Source organism: Poeciliopsis prolifica, unplaced genomic scaffold (assembly GCF_027474105.1).
Source record: "Poeciliopsis prolifica strain line A6 unplaced genomic scaffold, Auburn_PproV2 SCAFFOLD094, whole genome shotgun sequence".
NCBI classification, from domain to species: Eukaryota; Metazoa; Chordata; class Actinopteri; order Cyprinodontiformes; family Poeciliidae; genus Poeciliopsis; species Poeciliopsis prolifica.
The window spans coordinates 667,501-678,757 of record NW_026562469.1 but is presented as its reverse complement, the minus strand read 5'-3'; the positions used below and the strand labels follow the sequence as shown (position 1 = coordinate 678,757).

The 11,257-nt window shown below is 47.1% G+C and overlaps 1 protein-coding gene across 1 annotated transcript; it reads left to right on the top strand.

Moving 5' to 3' along the window:
• Positions 1 to 319: 319 nt before the first annotated feature.
• slc35d3 (solute carrier family 35 member D3) lies at positions 320 to 7,341 on the top strand. Its single transcript, XM_055022973.1, is given in 5 exon segments — positions 320 to 2,757; positions 2,759 to 2,903; positions 4,788 to 4,998; positions 5,484 to 5,641; positions 5,720 to 7,341. Coding segments are annotated over 5 exon segments (1,344 nt in total). The 5' UTR covers positions 320 to 2,683; the 3' UTR covers positions 6,476 to 7,341.
• The last annotated feature ends 3,916 nt before the right edge of the window (positions 7,342 to 11,257 follow it).

The window sequence follows — 11,257 nt, the reverse complement described above, 5'->3', positions numbered from 1 at the left end:
TCCAGAACCTGCTGCTGGTCCAGAACCTGCTGCTGGTCCAGAACCTGCTGCTCGTCCAGAACCTGCAGCTGGTCCAGAACCTGCTGCTGGTCCAGAACCTGCTGCTGGTCCAGAACCTGCTGCTGGTCCAGAACCTGCAGCTGGTCCAGAACCTGCTGCTGGTCCAGAACCTGCTGCTCGTCCAGAACCTGCAGCTGGTCCAGAACCTGCTGCTGGTCCAGAACCTGCTGCTGGTCCAGAACCTGCTGCTCGTCCAGAACCTGCAGCTGGTCCAGAACCTGCTGCTGGTCCAGAACCTGCTGCTGGTCCAGAACCTGCAGCTGGTCCAGAACCTGCAGCTGGTCCAGAACCTGCTGCTCGTCCAGAACCTGCTGCTGGTCCAGAACCTGCTGGTCCGGAAGCTGCAGCTGGTCCAGAAGCTGCAGCTGGTCCAGAACCCTGCTGGTCCAGAAGCTGCAGCTGGTCCAGAACCCTGCTGGTCCAGAACCTGCAGCTGGTCCAGAACCCTGCTGGTCCGGAACCTGCTGCTGGTCCGGAACCTGCTGCTGGTCCGGAAGCTGCAGCTGGTCCAGAACCTGCTGCTGGTCCAGAACCTGCTGGTCCGGAAGCTGCAGCTGGTCCAGAAGCTGCAGCTGGTCCAGAACCCTGCTGGTCCAGAACCCTGCTGGTCCGGAACCTGCTGCTGGTCCAGAACCCTGCTGGTCCAGAACCTGCAGCTGGTCCAGAACCTGCATCTGGGTTCTACACCACCTGGTAGTTTATCATTCACTGAAAGGATTTAAGATCTGCTGCTGGGTCGACCTGCTGGTTCTGATTCTGATTCCCAGCTGGTTGGAGCTGATTTACAAACATAATCAATGAAACAATTATCAATAATCTGATCTGCAACAACAAAATGTTTCTGTTTCTATGATTTTGCATGTTTGTGTTTATGATATAAATCATTTTTAACAGACTTACTGCTGAAAGGTGCAATACAAATAAAATTTGATTGATTGATTGATCGATCAGTAACTGCAGCTGTTTGGTTCTGCAGGTGGTGGATTGCTCCTGGGACGAGACGGTAAAGATCTACTCACCTTCCTGCCTCGCTGCAGCACCATAACACACACACATCCTAATACACACACACACATCCTAATACACACACACACACATCCTAATACACACACACACACATCCTAATACACACACACACACATCCTAATACACACACACACATATCCCAACATACACACAGAGACACACACACCGTTGGACGTCTTCGGGGCAGTGGGCGGTTCTTCCGGCTGGATTTGAGCTCCTATTGGCTGATTGGACTCTGAGTTCGAGATGTGAAATATAATCATAAAGTATTTTATGTAAATGTTGTTTAGAATGTAATAAATGTTGTATTTTCCATCCAGCCGTTTGGTAACTAAACCCTGAATCCACTTTTCACTGCAGACAAACTGAGTAGTTTTTATGTTTCTCTGTGATTGAAGTGACTCAGTGCTGCCCTCAGGGTCGAATAGTGGTACTGCAGCTGAATTTTCCTATTGGTTCCGGGGTTCCAGCCCTGTGATTGGCTGTAAAACCCCCTCACTCAGACGCGCCCCCTGGTGGCGCGTCAGGAGGTGGAACAAGGAACATGGTGAGCGTTGATCAACAGCGTTGCCCGTGTGATTTATTAGCAAGAGCGACTGGAGCTGTTTGCTGCTGAACTCACTAGATTTATTTTTGAAAAGTTAACAGATTTGTTGTAAGTCACTTTTACTGCTTCACAGTGAGATGGTGAGTTAGACTGACTACATTGAGACATTATTATTATTATTTTATTATTATTATTATTATTATTATATTATTGCCGTCTATTGAGAAATAAAAACATCCTCCATGTTATAGATTTCTTATTTTATCTTCCGGTTTTCCTCTGGTCATCTAATGAAGAAACTTTTCCACATTCAGTCGAAATTAAAAAGTATTTAGAGTAAATGTGGGTGAACCCAGAGCGCCGAGGTTCTGATGGTTCCTGATGACGCGCCGGATGTGGGCGGGGCTTCCCGCCTGCCGCCCTGGAAACTGATTTTCTGATGAAATATTTAAATTGAAGATATTTCCCTGCCTGTTGGGAGCATCGTTAACATTTACCCTGAGAGGAACCGGAACCGGACCGGGTCAGAACTTCAGACCTGAATCCATTCAATCTGAATGGATTGAAGTTAAAGTTGTTTGTTTCAAATGAATGAATAAATCCGTTCAGGAACCACAAGGAAATGAACTAAACGCGAGTTGGATATGAAGTGTTTTTGGCAATTATTCCTTATTTTATTCTATTTATCTTGTTTTATTTCACTTTTTTGTTTTAATTTCACTCTTTTGGTCTTTTATTTAACTCCTATATGTTAAGCGGTAGTTTTTCTTGGTGTTTATCATTAAAAGTGTTTTATGCGTATTAATGTAATAACAGTTTAGAAGCAGCAGCTCGGACTTGCTGAAGTTTCTCCCCGTGGCTGTGAGTTTGGCCCCCGTGGAGGAGCTCCCCCTCCCCCTTCCCCCCGCTGCGGTAAAATGTCCTGAGTGGCTGCGGCTCCTCCCGCTCCGCCCCCGCCGCTCTGCCTCCCCTCAGTGCGCATCCGGAGCGCAGAGAGGAGAATCCCTCCTGAGGACCAGCTGGAGCCCCCCGCCGGGTCCAGGTGAAGCCATGGAGGTGTTCCGGAGCCGGATGCTGGGGATCTCCGTGGCCGTGGCGCACGGCGTGTTCTCCGGGTCGCTCAACCCTCAAGTTCCTCATCAGTAACTATCAGTTCGGCTTCCTGACGCTCATCCAGTTCCTCACCAGCTTCACGGCCATGCTGGCGCTGGAGAGCCTGCGGCGGCTCGGGAGGATCCAGGTGCCGCCGTTCGGCACGCAGCTGGCCAAGGTAGGAGCCGGAACCGGTTCTGGAGGGGTTGACCCAGAACAGGTTCTGGTGTTCCACCTCAAGTTTTATAGTTTTTTTTTTCTTTTTTTTTCCTGATTTCTCTGCAGGTTGGATTTAGCTTCTGAAATAGTTTTTAAAATTTTTGGTTCTAAATTGTAGGAAACCGTTCTTTAGAACCGGATCGTTCTGTGGAACCGGATCGTTGTTTAGAACCGGATCGTTCTGTCGAACCGGATCGTTTTTAGAACCGGATCGTTCTGTAGAACCGGATCGTTCTGTGGAACCGGATCGTTCTGTAGAACCGGATGGGAAACTTTCTGCAGCTTTTCTCTCTTTCCTCAGGATGTTTCATTCCTGTTTGTAGCGGCCTCGGAATAAACAGCCAGGCGCAGGGAGTTCCAAACGGGTGCAGTTTAATCTTCACTTTCCTTGTCAGACACCGTGAAAACTGTACATAAAATAAAAGATACATAACTGTTGGGCATGCTTAATACTCGTATAAATAAACATAAACGTCCACACATACAAAAAAAATACGTTGTGTCCAAACTCGTTAGCATACACAGTTTCGTTAATAAACAATAAACTACTGCCGTTCCTACTACTTTTAAATAAACTTGTTTTATCACAACTTATCACTCAGACCTCATTCTGCTTTCCAAGGGCGCTAGTTTACAGATTGTCATCGGTTTTCTTAAGGCTCTAACGCTGACTCGTGGTCAGCAAAACAGGAAGCGAACAACACAAAACACACGAAGAAAAATCCACCGCTCTTCAAAATAAAAGCACAAATCAACCAATAGGTGTCACTGTTGGACCAATGAACAAAATGAGAATTTTACCATTTAGTAGTTATTTACACTGTTATCTATTCAGTTGTTCTCCAATTTTTTGTTACAAATTAAAAATAACTTTTATTCATTTACGCAGATTAAAACCTACAACCTTTTTCAAATATCAATATTTAATCTCGGAGGGAAATGAAATGCTGAAACTCATGAATTTAAATTCTCCAGTTATTGTACGAAGTCTCAGAGAATCGTTCAGAGAATCCTTTAGATGAACTGATTCTAACCGTTCCTTCCTCACCGGAGGCGAAATGATTCTCTGATGTTTCTTGGCTCGAGGAGTCATTCCCCCCATTTCTTTAGCGCCCCCTGTTGTTCATATGCGGATCCGGTGCAGCTCAGTCTCCCTGAGCGCAGAGAGGATCTCACTGCGCATGCGCAGCAGAGGGCGTGAATTTGATTTCTGTTTTAATAGAAAACATGATGTTTATTGGTAAAGGCGGTGTAAATATGCTGCTGTTTTCTTCATAAATGGATCCTACTGGTCAAAACCTGGCAGATACCGAACCGAACCGGGATCAGACGGTTCTGAGGTTCTGAAAGCTCCACTGCTGAACATCCGCAATCAGACTTTCTGTCACATTCAGTTCTGGAGTCCGGTTCCGATGTTTCAGAACGTCCTGAAACATCGGAACCGGCATGATGCTGCCACCACCGTGTCCCAGACAGGAGACCCTCGGTGCTGGTCAGGCTCAGAACCGGAAGTCTCTGGAAACTGCAGCGACTCAAATATTTGACCCAAAATTACGTGACGTCACTTTCCTCCTTTCTAAATGTTTTAATGTTTGATATTAGGACGGAATATTGGGTCTAGCTCAGAATATAAAACTACTGTTTAGATTTTACTCTTGAAATATTGACTTTATAATCCCATTATATTCATCTTCACTGTGGTGATAAAGTCACATTTATTACTTTTAATATACTTTTTCCATTTGAATTCATGCTTCTGACTTTGTTCTGGTAATATTTTCACTATTTTCTGTTTATCTTGACACTGAGGTTGTGTGTCTGGACTCTTTGCGCCTGTTTGCAGGAGTTTGCGCCAGTCTGCATCCTGTCCACGCTGCAGTCCACGCTGACGCTGTGGTCGCTGCGCGGCCTCAGTCTGCCCATGTACGTGGTGTTCAAGCGCTGCCTGCCGCTCTTCACGCTCTGCATCGGGGTGTGCGTCCTCCGCAACGCGCTGCCGTCTGCGGGCGTGGTGACCGCCGTGCTCATCACCACAGGGGGCGCTGTTCTGGCAGGTAAGAGCTCCAGGAACTAGTTGTGTCCATCCATCCATCCGTCCAGTGGAGCGCACACTTCCTCTAATCTGCTAATAGCAGAGCTAAGTTTTAGCTTAGCTCTTTAGCGACTGAAAGCATTTAGCGCTCATTTCCCTGGCTGATTGTAAACGTTCAGCCAAATCAAAGTTCAACATCTGGGTCCAAATTTTGGCTAAACATTCTTCAAGTAGTTATGCTTTTATTTTGAAGTGGGTGAAGTCTGTTTATGCAGCAGTTCAGCTTCCTGTCCTCAATAACAAACAGTGGAGAACAAGGCTAAGGAGCTACCTTGTTAGCATTAGCTTCTGTTAAATACCGTGTTGGTGAAGCACTTCAGAATTAGCTTCCACAAATTGCCATGTTGGTAGTGTTTAGCATTAGCTTCCATTGATTAGCGCTTTAGCGAATGACAGTGATTAGCTCAGACCTGCAGGTTCACTTCCGGTCCTGGTTGTTTCCTGCAGGAGCCGGAGACCTCACCGGGGATCCGTTTGGTTACGTCACCGGGGTTCTGGCTGTCATCATTCACGCCTCCTACCTGGTTCTGATCCAGAAAACCAGTCTGGAGAGCGAGTATGGACCTCTGACTGCACAGTACGCCATCACCATCATGGCGTCGCCGGTGTGGAACCTTGTTTCAGGAATGTCTTGCTTTCATCCTCGTTTCCGGTTTGTTTTCTGACGCTCTTCCTGTTTCCAGGTGCTGCTCGTCTGCTCCCTCATCTCCATGGACGCCGTCAACATGTGGACCTACGACGGCTGGCAGGAACCGCAGATCACCGTCATCTTCATCCTGTGCATCTTCATCGGCTGCGCCATGAACTTCACCACGCTGCACTGCACCTACATCAACTCGGCCGTCACCACCAGCTTCGTCGGCGTGGTCAAGAGCATCGCCACCATCACGGTGGGCATGCTGGCCTTCAAGGACGTGGCGCCCACGCGGCTCTTCATCGGCGGAGTGGTGGTGAACACCGTCGGCTCCATCACCTACTGCGTGGTCAAATACTTTGAGACGCAGAAGAAGAGTTTGTACGAGGACCTGGAGAAGGACGCGGCGCAGCCTGGAGACCCCTACACCGAGAAACCCCCGCCGATCGAGGAAGGGCCCGCCGCCGGGCCCGAGCCGCGGCCGGGGGAGAGCGGAGACGGGAGAGGGGACGAGGCGCCTCCGGTACCGAACGGAGCGCCGTCGGTGGGGGGGAGCGCCGGAGGAGACGGCGGCCTGAAATCTGTAGTGATGACGGAGAAGGAGGCGCTGGAGATGCAGAGGGAGCACCTCCACCAGGAGAACCTCCACCAGGAGAACCTCCACCAGGAGAACCTCCACCAGGAGAATCCCGCCGCCGGCCGGACCGCCACCCACAACCTGGCGGGAGCCCTGAGGTCCATCAGGGCTCTGCAGCTCGCCAAGAAGGAAAACCTGATCGACAACATAGAACTTCAGAGTCCATGAGGGCGGGATGGAGACCCGAACGGACTCTTGAGACGAACCAGAAAGGAACTCAGCGGACAGGCACCGGACCGGACCGGACCGGATCGGACCGGACCGGACCGCAGGTCTTTCATTCGCATCGGCCGCTTGACAAATGCTTGATGGTCTTGTTGGCTTCGTCTCTCCACTGAACATTTTTCGCGAACCAGAACCGCAGAACCAGGAGGCGGACTGACCGTGTCTCCATGGTAACGAGTACCAAGCAGTTCCAGTTTGAGCCAGCAGGGGGCGGAGCTTATTCTCGGCATGCGGAGGTTCGGCCAGCATGACCCGTTTCCCGGTCCGGTTAGAACCCGGATGGACTGAACCCTGCAGGTCCGGTTTACTTTTTATCTGCTTCCATTTCATCATCAGATCCAAAATAATCCAAATTAATGTGTCGTAATTGTACCGGTTCTGTTCCGTGTCCTTCGGGTCATCCGGGTCACTGATCAGAGGCTGTTCACCCCAAAGAGCCAAACGACGTCATTTAATGTGAAATGTTTCATTTAACTGAGAAGTTAGTTTTATTAAACTGCTTTTCTTCTTTCTGGTTTGGTTCTGATGCGTCTCAAAATGCCAAATATGGTTTTTATTTTATTTTATTGCTTTCAGTGTTTTCACAGCTGAGAAGAAAAAATGTCAGATTTGATTTCCACTGTGGCCTTTTTATTTACTGTTAGCTTTTCATAAAAGCTCAGGCTCAATAGAACGTTTGATTGTTTTGCTGTTTCCTGAGAGAATGAAGGGAATCCGCCATGTTCTGTAGTATTCTCTGGATTCACTGAGTTCCTATTAAATGGCTGATATCAGCTTCTGCCTAATGATCTGTTATTGAGAATATTAACTGAAAACTCACATAACCACAATAATATTAGCTCTTTATTCAAAATGTGAACAAGATAATGTTCTGTTTTAAGGTCAAATCAATAATAAGTTATTATCCTACTATGATCCATCCATCTTATCCGGGTCGGGTCGCGGGGTCAGCATTCTCTCCTTCCAGCTCCTCCAGGGAATCCCACGGCATTCATGACTTTAGATGATAGTAGGAACGTAGATCGACTGATAAATCGAGAGCTTCGCTTTCTGGCTCTGCTCTCTATTATTATTATCAATATCTACAGTTTTCTGTCTAATCTTGTAGTTTTATCATTTCCAAAAATTTCTCCTTCATATTTTGAGATCTAAGCTAGCGATTTCACAGCTTCAATCTTGAACCTGACTTGTTCATAGCAACATTAGCCGCTAACTGAACAGCTAATGTAGCTGAATATTGCTGAATACTTCAGGTGTTTATGTTCACCTGATCAGCAGAAGTTTATTATGGAGGGTTGGACATTAGTGTCACGGTTAATCTGGCACATTATTGCACTAGATCACAAACGTCACACTGTAGCATTGTTTTTTACTAATGTTAGCAAGGCTAACATTAGCATGTGAATACTGAACCTGCATCCTAATGGTCACATTAGCACACAGCTAATATAAGCATGGGAATCTACCCATTGCTAATATTAGCTGATTATTAACATTAGCACACTATTGCTAACTTTGGCTTGCTAATTAATGTCCAGCTAGCACCACCTCATCCTGACAGTAACATCACTGTACAATCAGTGGCGGAGCCAGAGGGGTGGCCGGGGTGGCACTTGCCGCCCCCAAAAGGCCCCTGGCCCCCCCTACTGCCACCCCACTGGAAATGGTCATTTTAAAATATAATACTTATGAGATGGGCAAAGATTTGCCAGGAAAACTGTAATTTCCGACTGTCCCTGAAGGCAGCCCGATGCCCGACGCTGTTCATTGGTTAAACTGACATGTGGTTCCTGCTTGATCCAAAACACATCAACGGCTTTAGAGTTACACCGTCAGGAGTTTTGCAGGTATTTACAACATTTTACCGCTCAGCAGTAACCGCTGTTACCTTCCTAATGAGAGGCGGCACTTGTCATACATTTCTAAAAAGAAAACAAATGGTTGTGTACCGCTGCATAGTGCCTCGTTTATTATATTAGCCATGCTAGGGCTGATAGATCGTGTTTTAGACAGATTCTTTTAACATGTTTTAGTGACATGCTGCCCTCTAATGTTTTATATCTCCCAGCTCTTGCTTGAAATGTGTGGAAAGAATATGAGAAAAACCATTAAGTTTTATAATGACTGAAATGTAAGTAGGCTATGTCATATGAAAGCTTTGAATTATAACCTCACTAGTTATATTAATTTTAAATCTAATTTTTTTATTTAGTATTTTAGATAGCTACAGAAAACTAAAAACTATAGTTTGAATAATAGTTAAAATGTTGTCTCTGCCAAACAGTCATGGAGTCTAAATACCAGGATGTTACTTTGTGTAGAGCCCAAATGAAGAGAGAAGGGAAGATCTCCCAGTTCTTCTTAAAGAGGCAAAAACCAGGACCAGACAGAACCCTGCAGCAGTGACCAGGACCAGACCAGGACCGGACCAGGACCAGACAGAACCCTGCAGCAGTGACCAGGACCAGACCAGGACCGGACCAGGACCAGACAGAACCCTGCAGCAGTGACCAGGACCAGGAGAGAGCCTGCAGCAGAGACCAGGACCAGACCAGGACCAGACCAGGACCGGACCAGGACCAGACAGAACCCTGCAGCAGGGACCAGGACCAGACAGAACCCTGCAGCAGTGACCAGGACCAGACAGAACCCTGCAGCAGTGACCAGGACCAGAGAGAACCCTGCAGCAGGGACCAGGACCAGACAGAACCCTGCAGCAGGGACCAGGACCAGACAGAACCCTGCAGCAGTGACCAGGACCAGACCAGGACCGGACCAGGACCAGACAGAACCCTGCAGCAGTGACCAGGACCAGACCAGGACCGGACCAGGACCAGACAGAACCCTGCAGCAGTGACCAGGACCAGACAGAACCCTGCAGCAGTGACCAGGACCAGACAGAACCCTGCAGCAGTGACCAACCTGGAGAATCCAGCCAGGAGACTCCAGGCCCAAGTGGATCACCAGCGGGTTAGAGTCTGTGATAGAGTTATTAAGTATTAAAATCCAATAAGCCTAATTCTAAAGGTTAGCATGATGCTTTTTGCATTTTTTATTGTGTCTGTTTATGCATTTCCAGTTAAGTTCCAGAGAGAGATGAGGGTGATAGAGATTCAGAGTCAGACTCTGGGGAGGAAGACAGTGAAGCAGAAGGAAATGGCACTGAACTGCCCCCACCCAGCACAACCTATTGCACACCAGAAGCACCAGTTTATTTATTTACTTTTGAGAATTTGTTTTTGGTCATATTCTGGGCTCTGAGTTTACATTTACATGTTCACTGGTCCATAGAGCCGTTTAACATCTTGTTTGGTCATGGCAAATCTTTGTTAAATAAACCATTTTAATTTGAGTGTGTGTGAGAAAATATTTGTTTCCTTTCGTTTATCATTTGTATATTTACCCTCTGATAAAGCCTTGCTCAGCCTTTGGCCTCCCCTTGGAAAAAAGTCTAGCTCCGCCACTGTGTACAACAAGCACTGATATTAGCACTCCAGTGCTACTATCAGAGCACTTTCATGCTAACTTTGCATTAGCATACACAAAAATTAACCTTAGGACTGTAGTACAAAAATATTACACCATGCTCAGATGAAAACAGTAATGCTAATGTTAGCATGCTAATATTTCCTGGCTAAATAGTCAATATTTCAGCAGTTTAGCAGCTTCTCTCCTTTTCAATCTGAGTTGAAGGTTTTAGGAGATTTTTGGGAAATTTTGTCCTGAAATTCATCCAAACTGTCAACATGTCAGAATATCTGCCTCCATGTCATCGCAGGACCTTTTCTGCTTTATCTGCACACAGGATGTATTTGGAAATAATGAGAATATCTCTGGCGTTTTTAATGAACTTTCACCAAAACTTCATTCATTTTACCTCCAGCTGAATCATTTATCATTGTATTGTGATGATTCTGTTGATTATTGAGCAGCTTCTCCTGCTCTGACTCATATTGTCACTAATTGAAGCTGTTAATTGTTGGCATTTCAAAGGAACACAGAGCTGGATGGATGAAACCTGCACAACATTTTGTCTGACCGCCGCTCAGGTTCCACTGCAGCAGCAGATTAAAGCATCATCTCCTCTCCTGCATCTGCAGCAGCAGCTTGTTGCTCATGGTGGAACGCCGCTGAAAGCCGCAGCAGAGCCGGTTCTGTGTCTGCGGAGGCCGTGTCCACCTCCAGGCGACCCGACGACAGTTTCTAATGAAATCAGAGGGAATCAGGGCTGGGAGGGACGTGTGTGGGTCGGAGAGCCGAGCCAACGTCGAACCGCATTACTGCAGCGTCACGGACAGACGCGTTGAGTTCCAACTCCGGGCTGAAGCGTCCAGATGTTCCTCTCATGCTGATAAGACTGAAGTCTTCGCTCTGAAACAGAGAGCTGGCTGATGCTGCCGGTTCGGCGGGTTGAGCTGTGAGACACCAAAGAAGTTTGAAGGTTTTTAAAATGTGTTTACTGCAGTTAAACCTGAGGTGGAAACAGAAAGACACATTTATTACAAAACACCAAAGTGGGCGGAGCCAAGAGACGCTGGGGGCGTGGCCTAGGCTGGAGACAAGACACTTTTCAGAAAAGTTGTGAAGTTTCACCAAAAACCAGCAGCTGGTTAAGTCCTGGACCGGTTCAGCGATCCAGCAGGTCTCTGAGTCCAAACCGGTTCTGTTTGGTTCTGTGATGGCCTTCGTCCTCACCTGCTGGTAAACTGAGGAACTTTGATTAGA